This window comes from Odocoileus virginianus, chromosome 4 (assembly GCF_023699985.2).
Source record: "Odocoileus virginianus isolate 20LAN1187 ecotype Illinois chromosome 4, Ovbor_1.2, whole genome shotgun sequence".
NCBI classification, from domain to species: domain Eukaryota; kingdom Metazoa; phylum Chordata; class Mammalia; order Artiodactyla; family Cervidae; genus Odocoileus; species Odocoileus virginianus.
In genome coordinates, this window is record NC_069677.1 from 91,911,553 (window position 1) to 91,927,644 (window position 16,092).

Below are 16,092 nucleotides of genomic sequence, written 5' to 3' on the forward strand. Positions count from 1 at the left end.
GAGCTGTACAGTTCTCAAGCTGCCAACAAAAGGCAGTGGAATGCCAACAGCCCAATATGTAAAGATACAAAGCCATTTCGAGAGAAGCAGGGTTTACAAAGAAAAGACTGGAAAATGAATCGCAACAGACTAAGTATCGCTAAGCCATCATCTAAGACGGACACGAGGGTTTCACAGGCAATAATTCTACGTTATTCCTTGGTTTTCAAACTACTGGAGTCAATGACAAGTGATTCTATTTACAACTTAAGGAGACCATCCTGATAGCCCCCAAGCCTGCTATATACCACCCAGGAACAGGCTGAAATTCTGAACTTCACAAAGCACCCTTAACATGAGATACACAGCCCCTTTTCCACATTTGCAAAATAGCATCGTAGTATGCCATGGAAAAGAATATTCTCAAGTTCTGTAATAATCCCGTTTCTTGAGCAATATTTTTATTAGTGCTAGAAGAAACACACAAACCATTATTAGGAAACTCCTTCCGGGTGTCCCGCCTCTGTTATTTAACAGAGCACTGGCCACTACTTTAATTTTTGGAAGAATTTTTTTTTTTTTTTAAATGGGTGCTTTCCCACAATTCTCTTTAAGGGATTACATGAAATACAAGAATTGGAAACATTTCCTGCCTATTTGGTAAGGGGTGAGCAGCCCTCACCTCTTCAATCTTCTACATAAAATAGCGCGTGGAATGCCAAGTCATGTTTGTTTCCTACATTTCAGCTTATCACAACATGGCTCAGGATAAAATGTTGTCAAGACCTCTTTATAATTTGCAAATTTCACTTTCTGATAACCCTGAAAAAATGACGATGGGGTACACTTGGGGCAGGGAGGTAATGTGTCAAAACCACCAAGCCGTGGGGTTAAACACTGCGGTTTTTCCATGGTTTCCTAGAAGCACAAACCTGGTTTTGTTCCCAATTCCTCAGGGATAATGTGGCCTATTGCCTCAAGATAACAGTTGGGTACATACAATATAAAAGCAGTGTCCACTTTAAAAATGACCTGTAGACTGTTGTTAAAAACAGCCTCCAACAGGCTCAGAGGTCTCAGGAGTTCATCTGAGTTTCTCACTTGGCCCACACAAGGGAAGCCAGCTTCACCCTAAGAAAGGCGAATGAAGAATGAAGGGTATGTATCCTATCGTTCACGATGCTGACAAGTAATGCTGCAACTGTGTTTACACAAAAGCAAAACATCCAGTCAATTTAACTAAAATCTAGTCAAACAGGCAGTCAATCACACAGCTATTTAATTTGCACAAGGCCAACTAATTAGATTGACTGGGTTTTTGATATGTCATGTTGAAACCAAAAAATGCAGGTCTCATAAACAATGTTTTATAATAGGTGGTTAAAAAAAAAAAAAAGCCCCTACTCTGCAATCTTGCCCACCAAATGGGGATAAAAAATTTTAAAGATATTAAAAGATGTACTTGGCAAAGCAGTCTATCTTAACTATAGGGAAAGAGATATTAACATATAGTACATAAAAATACAATGTTATAAATTCCTCAAGTAGAATAATCTAATACCCTTTAATATTATCCCAGAACAATGCCTGCCACATGTTTGAAAAATATTTACTAAATGGATTACGTGTCTTGCAGCATAAAAGGAAAAAATTACAAGCAGGAGACAGAAACTTAAGAACAAGCTATGCTCCTCATGGGAAAATTCTAATGGTAATTATTAATTTACTCAAACAAAGCCTTCAGTGAAAAGTTACGTGGCACTTTGTAGTATGTTTATACGCAGTAACTGTTCAGTAATTTAAAAAAATGTTGTGGCAACATAGATGGAACTACAAATTATCATGCTAAGTGAAGTGAGTCAGACAAATATCACATAATGTTGCTTATATGTGGGATCTAAAATATGACACAAATGAACTTACTTACAAAACAGAAACAGATTCACAGACTTAGAAAACAAACTTACGGTTTTCAAAGAGGAAGGAGGAAGGGATAAGTTAGGAGACTGGGATTAATGCATACACATTGCCATATAAAAATAACATATGTAAATAAACAATATATGTAGACATGAAATATAAACAAGGACCCAGGGCATAGCATAGGGAACTATACTCAATATTTGGTAATAAGGAAAAAGAGTCTGAAAAAGAATATACACATATGTGTACATACGTGTATGTGTACACACATACATGTATGTGCATGCACACACACACATAAAACCTGATTCATTGTGCTGCACCTCTGAACTAATATAACATCACAAATCAACTGTAGCTCAAAAAATAATTTTAGATCAAAAGAGATCCTATAAACATTTAGGATGCTATTATATTCGGGAAATTTGAAATGAGATATTCAGAGATTTCAAGTCAATATCCTTTCTTTCCACTAGAGAACCACGGTGAGAAAACCAACACATGAAGAAATACGTAACGACATCAAGTCTCATTAACACGAGACTCAGTGATTCCTGTGTAGCTTAGAGTAACAGCAGGTCACTTGGGAGAGAATTTAGAAATTTCTCGAACCACATTTTGAGGTCGGCATGATGTCCCACTTGAGCATACAAAGTGTTTTCAGGGCGAAGCATTTTATTTTCACTTAATTATTCTAACAAGAGCAAGTAGGGGTTTTCTGCCTGGGATGTGTTGGAAGGTCTAGACCGATATCTCAAATCCTGGGAGATTCCAAGAGCTCTAATGCGGCCAGTGTAGACAGTCTCAGGTGTTCTACAAAACCTTCAGGGTTTTTTTTTCCCTTCTTTTTTGGCCCAGGCTTTCAATGAGGGGAGTGCCCCCTGGTGGAAATGCTTGAAAATATTATTAGAAAACGTTTTGATTAGAATGTGTTAATTACTTTCAAAAAAATGACGTCACTTGAGAAAAATCTGGACGCAAGATGACTGCTATGAGAATTACGATTTGGGAACATACGTTTTGGTCCTGCTCAGGCTGCTGTGACTTGAGCAGCGGCATTTATGATTTCAAGATGTATGTGGTCCTGTTTCCTGTTTCTCATGGTTGAAAATCTAGTTCAGCTTGTCACCAGGTCAAGGTCATTTGTAGTAATCCCCCATGGTGGATAATAAGAAAGATCTCTTATCAAAACTCTTCTTCATGCTAAAAATACAAGATGTCACGGTCACTGTGTACCCTGCTTACTACTGCTGACTAAAATACATCAATACTGTGCCCTACAGGTGCTCAGTAAATTTGTTGAACAAAATTAAAATCATCAGTCATTCGTGTTTCCAAAAAGAACCTGCATTTTGTATGTTATACAGTGAGTTACCAGCACCTCGTGGATGTCAGTTTTATGGGAAATGAGAAGTTGCTTTTCACTGTACTTTGTGTCATCAAATCGTTCAATATGTGCTCCGTACGTGAAAACATGAAATTATTCTGCGTCGTCATTCCACGACAGTTGTCAGAATTCTAATATTTTCAATTAAAGAGTGAACTTGCTGATGAATTCCTAAACCTTTTTTATATTCCAGAAAGAGTTTACAAGTAAAATTCATTAGTAATTGGAAAAGAAAGAAAAACCTTCAATAAATACTATCAGTACTTCCAAAAGCTAATTATGAATTCTTGAAAACAGCAGATAAGCGAAAGAGACTGCCAATCTGAACAAAGGCCTGTCTGGCCTCCTGTTAGTCTCCTCTTTGAACATAATCACTGATTCAAATAGATTTTTATCAGCTTCATGGAACTTCAAAGCCCTCAAAAGAAAAATATGATTTGATGAAATCGCCTCCTAAAAATAAAACATGTAGCATATTCTTCAGGGCTACCTGCCTCTGCCGTTTGGTGAATTTTTAATCACGTGTCCAGGTGAAAGACTACTCTGAAGCTCCACCTACTCCCCTGGACTCAGGCCAAGCAAGTTATAAGCAGACACATTTATCTCTGCCTTTTGGGAGGCCAAACCAGAGCTGTCACGTTGGGGTAATAGCACCTTTTTACCTTTTATTCAATAGTGATATGGAGAGTGGACTTTTCTTAAATTACACTGTGAAGAATTATAGGAACACAGTAGCAATTTCTGTTATACTTAAGCAGGCAAATTTCTCTCTACCACATAATTTACAGGACTCAAATTCAATAAAACATTACATGATGGTCCATTACTGTTATCAGTTTTGAATAATCCATCTTCATTCTTTATTTTACTGGAAAACAAAGTGTGCCAAAGACAAGCGGAGGGGGGCAGAAAAAAAGCCACTGGATGGATCAGAGTTAAACTCTGGGTTAAATTTTTTTAAAAAGGGGGGGGCGCTAAAGAATGTATTTCCTTCTATGATGACCTTTAAATAGCAATAATACAGAGAAGTGAACTGAAATGTATAAGTCTAGAAGCTTCAGCAATTAATTTTAGCCATGGGTTTCCATTAAAAAGACATCAAGTAGGCATAACTGAATGAATGGCAGATGCTAAGAGCTGGTATCTTCAGTAGCAATTAAAGAACATATGCCCCTCAATTCAGAAGGTAGAGGAGTCCTCAAAACAAGAAATGATATCGATTTCATCACAAACTTTCAGAAAAGGTAGACTTTTTAAAACCTCTTTGTTTTTAGACCTTTTCAAAAAAGTGATGCATGAACATCTTAAGAGAGAGATAGATTTTAAATTAGGAGACCCAATTAGTATGATGAGAAAATTCTCCAAAGAAGACTTAAAACAAGAGATCCAGGATTTTAACATTATACAGACCTATCAATGGCTAAAACAGTCTCAGCTCACAATACCATTATCTATTATACAAACGTTTTCATGTACTGTTTATAGGGGGCCAGTGTCTTTATCCGATCACATCACAGAACTCTGCATTTGTATGTACATATTTTACATTAATTTTTTTTAAACCTGAAGCTGGAACTGCACATTGTAATAAGCGCACACAAACGTGTGCGTGGTTTAACTCTGCAGAGCTCCTGCTCTATACATATGCATTAGCATGTGTATTTTCGTCCTCCACACGCATACCATACACTCTCACGCTGCACCTGCTTTTATTGAAATGCATACACTTTGAAATAAACACACTACATGCACGCATATGAATGTATAATCATTAAAATAAATGCAGCTGCGTGTGTGCGCGTGCGTGAGCGTGGCGTTTCAGTATGACCACCGAAAAGACATGCATGCTTGCATGCTCTAAAGCGAATTCCCCAAAAGTGGACCCTTAAATACACATTAAAAAATTACTCTCATTGAAATCAGACAGCTACAAATATGGCCAACATCCACTTCGACAGAGGAGTCCCAATTACCAATATAAAGGTTTAAAACAAACCCCTCTGTCACTGGGGGCTCCAGACAATTTTTTAGTAATGACTGTTTCTCAACTGGCTATTATTAATACAGAGATGGATATCAAGCTGTACCCAGTCTTCATTCCCCTTTCTCCCTCAAAAACATTAAGTCACTGTTTTTGATGTTTAACCACAGAAATAGCTATCTTTTTGGAGAGACTGATAGGGTATAAAAAACGGAGAACTCCGCCTTTTTCCCAGTAACAAATCCTACTGATATCTATGGACTCTGTCCATGTGAAAACCCAAGAAGAACAAATGGTCACTCTCCAGGGTGATGCCTGGGACACGGCAGCCCCAAAGATGAAAAAAACACCCCAATGGGGGTGACCTAACCCTTCTCTCCTTTAGCTGGACACTCTTTACCATATAAAACAAACTTTCCTCGGTCCTTTAAGAAATAACAATTTGCTCAACTTCCAAAATGCTTACCAGTGAATCTGTGAGTCATTTGTGTCCACGTCAATGTTATGTTTGTGGGCATTCAATTCAGTTCAACAAGCATCTTATTGAACTTTTCTGCAGAGACCTGCCTGGTTTTTGCCCAGGACTGAGAACTACTGGTAGTTAACTGCTATTCACAAAAGTAATGACGCTGCCAGAAATGGGAGTATCGAGAAGGTTGACTTGATTCTTTCATCTGTTCACTTTATTTTTCTAAAATAATGACCCTCCAACTGAATAGGGGTGTCAGATTAAATGTACCAGCTAATAATGAATACATGTTTAAGTTAAAGATATAAAACTAGGCAAACACTTACAATTTTGCAACCTGAGGAAAAACGTTTGAGCCATCCCTTTAAACACAGACAGATGATGTACAAAAAAAAGGTTAAAGAACCCGAAAACAAACACTGAGATAAAAGTTTTTCTAAGGCCTCCTAACTTTCAATCCAGTGAAGGCAAGCCAAAAATAAGTCACAGCTGGGATTCTCCTAGGTATGGAAACTCTGCCAGCAAGGAATTAATACTAGATATTTTTGTACCAGGATTTTATTCTTATAATCATGTAATAAACAAAATAACTTAAATATGAAAGGAAAGTATGAGTCAGGCTTAAAAAAAAAACTGACAAAAGAAATAACAGTGGTAAAACAAGAAAGTTAAAAGACATTATGTCCTCACTGATAATCAGAGTTACACGTTCTTCTGGGTTATTTTTTGGTGTGTGTGTGTCTGTGTGTGCCTGGGCCAGAAATAAACACCATATATATTGTACTAATTGCCAAAAAAAAGAAAAAAAAATCCTCTCATTCACTCTTTGTTTAGGGCTTTTCAAGTGTTTATCTTAGGCCTTCCCCTGGATCACCCTCTAAATATCTCCCCTGCTAAATATTCTCCCTGCTGATAGTATCTTCACAGAAATTTTCCCAGGGGGACAAAGGTGTGAACGCAACAGGTGTATGCAAAACTCACTGAGAAGTCTCAAACAAGGCTTCCAAGGGCAAGCCTACCCACTCCAGGGCCTGTTTTATAAGCAGTTTTACTGAAACACCATACCCACATCCACACATTTACTTCTATGGCTAATATACCCTCAAAGCCTAAAATCTTTACTGTATGGCATATTACAGAAAAGGTCTGGCTGATCCCTGGTCTAGGAAAGGAAGCTGGTCGGCCAGAAGCCTGGAGTCCTACCAGTGGCCTTGACCAAGTCCTGAAACCTTTCTCCCTTGGCTGTGAACACTCTGTTTCCATTAGGTAAAAGCATAGGTAATGTCAACTTTTGACATTTGTTTGTTCAAGGCCCCTGATTCAGGATCCATCTGTACATAGCTTTCTCCTGGTAGGAGAGGGTTCTGCTAAGGAGAGAAGTGCTTAAACGTAGGCACCCCCAGAACAGACAATAGGATCATGTGGCGAGCAGGAGAAAATGTTAACACGGGACACAGCAGCAGAATAAAGGTTAGCACAGCCAGGATGAAAGAAGGAAGAGCAAGACAGAGAGGAACCATGTTCAAATGAACAAAACTGACCTGAGTTCTGTTAAAAGCCACACGTGCAAATACTGCCTGGGAGATTCCTGCCCGTTTCAGTTCATCACGTACCCACTGGTAGATTTCGGAAGACACCTCTGTGTTGGTGGAAACCTGCTGCTCCAAAGGTTTATTCATAGACCTGCTGACGGGGGGAGGGTGGTTCAAGTACTGTTGGTTTAAGGACTGCTGGGCTAGGAGTCTGTTCACGGCATATTGCTGGTTGAGCAGCTGGGCCATCACCAGCTGCTGGTTGACCAGCTGAGGGCTGATGGGCGTCGACACCAGCCCAGGGTGCAGGTTGGGCAGCGGCGTCCGCACGGATGGCTGGCTGCCGTGGGACAGCTGGGCAGGCGAGGGGGGCTGCTCCGCCGTGCTCCCCGGGGCGGGCTGCTGGCCGAAGCTGACGTGGTTGGCACCCTGCTGGGACAGCTCCGACAGACTATCCATTTCCACTGCAGCGGGCGAGAGGGAGAACCACGTTAGCCACCGGTACTCTGCACCGCGGAGGAGCTCTGAGCTTCCCTAAACACGGAGCGGCACGGGGCGTGCTGAAGGTCCAAGGAAACCAAGGGCATCTCAGGATGGAACCCAACCGGCTGTGAGTTTACCTTTCTTTTCGCACCCGGCCGCCAACTCTGAAAAGGGGAAAACACTTTCTAATGTTGTAAAGTGGCTTAGATTTAAGGCCCGAAATCAATTATTTTCACATTCTACTCGACTAATTTGGGGGTCACTAATAGTTCATTATTACTTCTGATCCCATGAAGGCTTATAAAAGCAAAAGTTTATTTGAAAACAGCTTTTAGGGAAACTCCCTGGAGGCCTAGTAGTTAGGAATTGGTGCTTTCACTGCTGAGGACCTGGGTTCCATCCCTGGTCAGGGAACTAAGATCCCACAAGCCAGATGGTACAGATGCCCACCAAAAAAAAAAATTCTAGAAAAACACTAGTTCCTTACTGGTGACTAGAAAGAGTGAAGCTAAGAAAATATCATATGCAACTGTAGAAAAAAAGAAATATCCATATATATATATGTATATATACATATATATATATGTATATATATATATCAATCCCATGGACTGTAGCAGGCCTGGCTCCTCTGTCTACGGGATTTTCCAAGCAAGAGTACTGGAGTGATTTGTCATTTCTGACTCCAGGGGATCTTTCTGACCCAGAAATCAAACCTCAGTCTCTTGTGTTTCCTGCATGGCAGGTGGATTCTCTACCACTATGCTACCTGGGAAGCCCTATGTATACGTATGTTTACAATGAGAAAATACTTGGACATACATATGGAAGCCTCCTTGGTGGCTGAGCTGGTAAAGAATCTGCCTGCAATGCCGGAGACCTGGGTTTGATCCCTGGGTTGGGAAGACCCCCTGGAGGAGGGACAGGCTACCCACTCCAGTGTTCTGGCATGGAGAAGTCCAAGGACTGTACAGTCCCTGGGGTCGCAAACAGCCAGACACCACTGAGTGACTTTCACTTCACTTCACACTTATATACACTGTTACCACTTCAAGAAAAAGGTTTGAACGAAAAATGATCCAAAGGGTATTTACGTTCAATTTTAAACCAGTTGTGAGTTTAAGAAAGCAATCAATATAATCAATAAAGGGCTCATCATGATAAGTAATGAGAACTGAGTTCAGACTGAACCCTGGGCTGAGTGCCTCACGTGTCCTGTTTCACTGACTTATAACTCTCAAGTTAGGTGGCACTGGGGCTGCAATCATTACTTAGAATGAAGCAACCAAAAAAAAAAAAAGAATGAAGCAACCAATTTATCGTATCGCAAGCCAGTGCACCCGGTGTTGCTAAGATCCAAATGCTTCTTGAAGAAGCTATGGCCATCACCAGACGCTAATGACAATCTTTCAAGGGAGAGGTGGGGAGTCGTCCCGGTGCAAGGTGGTGATGTCACCATTTTGCAATTTATTATCACCGACCGGGGATGTATGTTTCTCCCTTGGCTAGACACCTCATGTGGGCCAGCTGAGAGTGGGCAGTAAGGGCGTCAAACGCTTTGCGGCTAGAAGGAAGAGGCAGCTTTGATGCTCTGGAACGAGAGTTCAGGATGGTGGGTAAGCGAGTCTTCTAAACAGCATGCCATGGCAATTCCCTGGGGGCCCAGTGGTTAAGACTCCATACTTTCACGGCTGTGGGTCTAGGTTCCATCCCCAAGCCGTGCGGTGCAGCCAATAAATAAATAAAAAAATAGTACTCCATGCCTCCCATGTGTGGACTCTGGGTTGATTTTCATCATCATTTCTCTTTTTATTAAATATTCCGACTTTATATTTAGAGGAACTTATCATATCACTATAATCACTGATATATGCAAAATATAACTAAGAACTGGGGAAGAAACTTCCATTTCTACCAGTGCTATCAGCCCAAGTGGGCCATTCATAGGGAATAGTAATTCAAGCAATTATTCCAAAAAATGATGTATTGTCTTCATTACAGCTCTAAGCTATAAAAGGCAAAGAATTTGTTTTGGTAGATGGATGATTTTGCTTCAAATATTAAAAGCTAAAACAGGCTCAAAATTCAGGTTCTCCTGCCTCTTAAAATCTTAAGGAGAAGTTATTATTGCTGTTTTATTAAATCAATGTAATGGAAGCAAACAGAGATAGACGGAAAACATGACATAATGCTATGCATATTAAACATCCCATTCCTATATTATTTTAAAACATTTATTTGGAAGGTACAAGCATGTGAAAGAAAACCTTAATAGAAATTAAAACATTAACCTTAATCACAGTGCTTGCTTCTACAAACACTAACAGACTCAACGGGGAAAAAAAAGTCATCATCTAAACGCTCAGGTACAACACACAACTTCTATCTGTCACTTCACACTGCAGATAATTTTAATGTGTTCCCTGAGTAACAAATATTGACCTAAAGTTACACATTAAGATAGGAGGCCTGGCGTGGAGAGTGGAGGAATGATGCAATGGTTCTTGGGTGATGGATGGTCCAGAAAGCAGCAGACCCACCCAAAGTCCCCATCTAGGGGACTGGAGACAACAGCTCCACTCATCACCTGATCTCCACTGTGGAGACTATAAATACAATTTAACGTCTTTAAACACTGGGTGTAAAATCTGGCACTTTCCCTTCTTCTCCAACAAAACCAACCAACCAAACAAACAAAAAACCCACAAAAGCATGACTTATCTCCGAGAACTCACAGCCACTCTTAGCTATTCCAGGCCTGGTGAGGCCTTCACTGAGATGTTAAAAAAATGACAGCTGCCCCCTCCCCGCCCTTGCCTCCATCTCCTGCATGTCTGACAACCAAGTCAGTTGGGCTGATTTAAACACAAACATTTACTGAATTTAATTATCTCATTATACTCAGGCCCACTCCCCACCCTCCAAGAAACAGTCTAAATCCATCTCTAATTGGGCGATCACGAGACCTGGCTGCACATGTGACTTGGAGAGGCCTCCAAACAACACGCGGCAGCATGGAGCCACGGCTGCCACGGCGGGCTGCTTACCCATCATATCTTTTGTCTTCTTGAAATGTTTGTACCACCTTCCAAATTCTTGACATTTTGCCGCTGAGACATTTGCATAGTAAGTGCTGTTCACAATGGAGGAGATCATGCTCTGCATGGAGAAGGGGAAGAACAGTTGTCATACATCGTGGCACGAGACGGAACACGGTCATGCTTTCAACTGTGCAAACTCGGTTTTTTTTTTTTTAAATCCACGGAGGACCGACACATATTTGCCTCACCCTTTAGCCTAAAGCCGCGACTTCTTCAAAGCCACTAAGTAGATCGTCAAACGCTTATTTCAGTAGAAAGCCTCAGCCCACTGAGACTGCTATAAAGCGATCACGCCCACAGACTTTGCTCCAGTATGTATGGGAAATGTCATCTATTCCTGGGCTGACAACTGTCCACCCATCCCAATAAATCCAAACACTTGGAGATGACTTTCTGATCACAGCTCATAAATAAATGCCACTTTGTGGTCTGATGCCTAAATCTCCATCCTTGCAAGTCCCAGGATGGTCCAGGGACCAGCATCATCTGGAAACTTACTAGAAATACAGAAGGTTGGGCCCTAAGCTAGGCCAGGGCAATCAGCATCTACATTTCAATCAGATCCGCAGGAGGGCTGCCTGCACATTAAAGTTTGGGAAACACCCCTTACACTGTTTATTAACAGTATTTGTGTTTCAATCGCAGGTAAATTAACACTGTTACAAGGCCGACTGACCACATTTAAGAAGAAACAACCTATTCACAAAGATCTTCTATCAGAAGAAAAAAAAAAGCATACGGCCATCTTATTGCTAGCTTCATATAAAGTTTGGGTTTTGAATTTCAAACTAAGTGTAACATTTTTAAATATATGCATTTCACGGTGAACTGTTTCTCAAGGACACCGCAAAAAAGAAAACCTATTTTGTCACTTATCTTCATCCTGCGTCTAACAAAAAGCTTGGAAAATAGACTCAACAGTTTAACATAGAAAAATGAAGACAGACGATGATTTTGACATATTACTGGGTTTTTTTTTTTCTTTCTTAAACTCATTTTCAACACGGAAAAGTATTTTCTTTCCTGCCAGTTTTGGTTCTGGTCACTTCAGTGACTTGATCCACAACATGCATACTCTCTAGTAGTGGCTAAATTAATTTCTCAATTGAGTTGTAGGAATAATTAGACTCTGAAGCACCAGTCTCCTATATGGAGAAACACGAGAACTTACCTTTCGGACCGTCAGTTGGTCTATGACAAGCAGTTTACAGAAGGCAATTGTTTGGGAGGTGAGCCACAACCAGAAAAGCCAGTTTGGGAACAAAAGCATCTTTTACACCATTATCTTCTTTAAGCTACTTCTAATGTCGAGCACTTTTGGTTATCACGGATTCTCCCGACACCTCTCACCAGTGCTAATTTCGCAACATGCACACATTCTCGTAACACGTAAATCTAGGTGGTCTTGGAAGAACTTCCAGTGAAGGATAAGTTGCAGTTACATTATCGATGTAAAACACGGCTATCCTAAGAGCCATAATGACGTTTTTTTGACACTTTCTACTTGATAGTCATTTCCACATTTTATTTCTCTAAAAAGACATGCTTAATGTGCTCGTGATACTCTGCCATTAATTCAGAGTGTCCCTCAGTCCAGGGTACAAAAAGATACTTAGCAAGGTTGCCAGAACCAGAGCCAGAAATCTACCTGATCCAGTTAACAATCTATCGGCTTCAATCACACTTACTCTATTGTTAATGATGGATCAATAAAGTCAACGATAATAAAACTACGGAGATGACTGATGGATCACAGTGATTCTGCAAATGGGCGAGAGCCCATGTTCTACTTTGGTCCAATTTTTAAAAAATTATTACTCTTCAATTTAGATATGCTGGGAGAGTCTTAAATGTTAAGGCAATAGTACATGCAAATTCTGCATGTAGCTTATTCTTAATTTTTAGAAAGGTATGAAATACTGAAACTTTGCTGAGGTTTTTGATAAACAAGTCCAGGCTACTTGACTTTGCCGATAGTTCTGAGTATGAGACTTGCTCTGGGCTGCACACCTACTATGTGAGTGGCTGGTACTAGAGACACAAATGTGGTTAAGACACAGACTTTGCCCACAAGAAGTTTACCCTCAATTAGCAGGAGACATGTAAACAGATCATTTCAATTTAATGTGATTCAGTAGACCCACAGAGGAAAATATATGGGGGGGGGGGGGATATATAATGTGTGGGGAAAAAGAAAAAAAATCTGAAATATTCTCATAAAAGTAGAGCCCATATGTAACAGTGCTATGTAGTTCATTATTATCCATATGTGGAAAATAATATCCATATGTGCGTAATCATCAAAGCTTCCCCCTGCCCTCGTTTAACCCTAAATTGGTACGCGCTGTCCTTAAGTGACTTTCTGGATGCCTTCTACTCTGTCAAGTGATGCATGCTTAGGGAAACTCTGATTAATGTAAATATTAGCCTAAGCGAGACATAAATCGAAAGGCTAATCCACAGGTTATGAAGCAGGCCAGAGCAGCTTTCTAGATCTCCTTCTGTGCTTTCAGGGGGCTGGGAAGTAGCCCATAATTCAGGTAACTCGGGGTCACCTCTATTTTTATTGGAACAATATGCAGTGATCTGTACAACTAGACGGCTCAGTCAGCCACTACATGAGACTTTTTCCCTTGTGGTAAAGTCTCTATTGAAGGCTTAGGCATGGCATCTGACTAGGTCTATGAGTTCCAAAGGAGGGAAGAGAGACCTCAGAAAACTGTGAGGCACGTGGTATTTGAAAGATCACATTTTGCTGTGTATTTCAAATTTGGACATGAATACCTATTGCTTTGATAATACAAAGGACAGAGTCAAGATGATAACATTTTCCTACGGGGTGAGGTGGGAAAGGGGGAAGGTAGACAAAGATCCATATTTCTAAGGAGAAAGGCTCAGGATGCTTCTGTCATCACAAGGAGATACTGATTTGAAAAGATTACTAACTAAAAAGATGACTCACTAAGTTGTGAGTCCATACAGGTCTGGGGCTCTGTATTTCTTTCCAGCCCAAATATGCCTGGCACGTATTACATACACATGACATTTTCAGCTGATAAAGAAGCCGCCTGCAATGCAGGAGACCTGGGTTCGATCCCTGGGTTGGGAAGATCCCCTGGAGAAGGGAAAGGCTACCCACTCCAGTATTCTGGCCTGGAGAGTTCCATGGACTGTATAGTCCATGGGGTCGCAAAGAGTTGGACACAACTGAGCGACTTTCACTTTTCACATGTTCATCTGATGAAGCAGAATCAACTAAACCCACATGCAAGTCCAGGCCATGCTGCACGCTGGTGGGGCGACCTTAGCTAATTAATCAACGACTAGGACCGCCCCCCCATGCTCAATGGGGGTGACAGCAGCAATCACCTCATGGGTAGTTCTGAGAATCCATTAATTCATTCTGCGAATAACTACGGAACTCCTATTTCGTGTCTACCACTGGACTAGGTCACTGGAAAAATAACTTGACGAGGTACTTGGACAGACAATAAATAAAATAATGAATGTGGTGCAGTTAGCACAGAGCTTGGACCACACTGAGCACAGAGTGAAGAGAAGTTAATTACTATGACAACCCTCCGCCTCCCTTTACATTGGCTTTTATTATATGATCACATTTCAGATCAGTCCAAAGACTATGCTTTAAATAACTCAAGTCTTAGATACAGTTTTCAAACGAAGCATTTTTAAGTCAGAGAAATTTTCTTACGAAGAACACACAGGATACAAATCCATGATCCAATGACCAGTCGGATCAAGGCGTAACCAGAGAAAACCGCAATGGAAAAGAGCATTTCCACTGGAATCGTTTCAATATTCCAACCCGGTGGTACCTTCTGAAGCTGGCCTGCAGGCGCTCCTCTGACATGCCAGCTCCACGCCCTCACCCATCTCTAGCTACGGCTGCTCAGCTAGGAGATAACTTCCGTGGGAACTGCTGCTAAGTCCTTCCTGACAGCCCAAGCATCCCTTTCTTGGGCACCATGATGGTCTTGTCAAGCTGTTTCTTTCCTGCTAGGCGGTGAGCCTCGGGACTTATCTCCGTATAGCCTGGGCCCATCACAGGGCTGGGCACGTCGATGGGGATCAATAAAAGGTCACTGGCATGGGTCACCTCTGCGGGCTGCCAGAAAGCCACCCTCTCTGCTTTCTTAAAGGTCAAAGGTTATGGCAGCTTCATTATCAGAGAATCTTTTCAACCCATCGCTTCTGGTTATCCAGCTCCCACCCAGAGCTCTTCCAACTCTTGGCTCTTGAATTTGCAAGAGATCCCGCCCCAGGCTTCCGAAGCTACATCCACACAGATGTCTCGGGAGTCAGAGCTTTGGGGCTTGCCTTCCCCCAGATCGCCTATACTGATCCATATGAGAGATCGCCCTCTCCCTGTCTCTTTCACAAAGATCTGTATGTGACTTGCCTGGCAAGTCCCATTTGGTGGCCAGCCTGCATAAAGCATCCATGTTCAGAGACAAAAATAACCAGGCTGATCAAACTCCTTTGGTTTAAATCCCAAGTTCAAATGCTACACAGACCCAGGAAGAGGCCCCGGCTTCCAGTGTCAGGAAATACAGTTTGGAAGTCGGCAGAAATTGGCTGTGGGTCTCCTAACCCCAGTGTGACACAATATTCTCATCCTAGGAGCCAAGTTGTAAGCTTTTCTAAGATCCATAAAGCACATGTCTGCGCTCCATGAGGAGCTCCGGCTCTTTCTGAGAGTCTGCTCGAGTTCCGATCTGAAAGAATGCCATCTTCACAGAAACCCGGGTTCTCTAGAATGATACCATCTGCCACAGGCTGAGCTTCCTTTTCAGCCAAATACATTATTTATAACCTTTCTAATTGTGAAAAGGTAAGGGTGGAATTTTTCTACCGCCTGGCTTCGATATGGTTAGAACATTCTGAACCTTTGCTCTCAAAGATTGCTGGGTCTCTGAATTTGAAAAACAAAAAGCAACCCCAAACCCACAAGGAACTGGTGGAGGTCACACACGTTTCCAAAATATTCTATCCTTTAAACGCCCTGCTAGAATAGGACATACACTGGGGGTATGTATTTATAACAATTTAGAAACCAAAGGAAGATAAGCTTTCTTTTTCTCCTTGGTCATCTGATAGCCAAGGAAAGAGGTTTGGGAAGAGGTGAGACCTTCTGGAAAAAAAAAAAAAAAAGGTCCACCAACTGGGGGAAAAGCAGTGATCTGATTACCCTTAAAATGGCTTTGTTGTGCCTTTAA

At 41.3% G+C, this 16,092-nt stretch overlaps 1 protein-coding gene across 7 annotated transcripts in view; it reads right to left on the minus strand.

Annotated features, from left to right (window-relative positions):
- Positions 1-16,092, minus strand: part of SATB1 (SATB homeobox 1) — a 101,208-nt gene that overhangs the window by 43,162 nt on the left and 41,954 nt on the right. For all 7 annotated transcript variants that reach the window (XM_070467052.1, XM_070467054.1, XM_070467053.1 and 4 more), the window contains 2 exons: positions 10,802-10,913; positions 7,281-7,735 (listed from right to left, as the gene is read on the minus strand). In XM_070467052.1, coding sequence (XP_070323153.1) covers positions 7,281-7,735; positions 10,802-10,913 — 567 coding nt within the window. The remainder of the gene's footprint in view (positions 1-7,280; positions 7,736-10,801; positions 10,914-16,092) is intronic.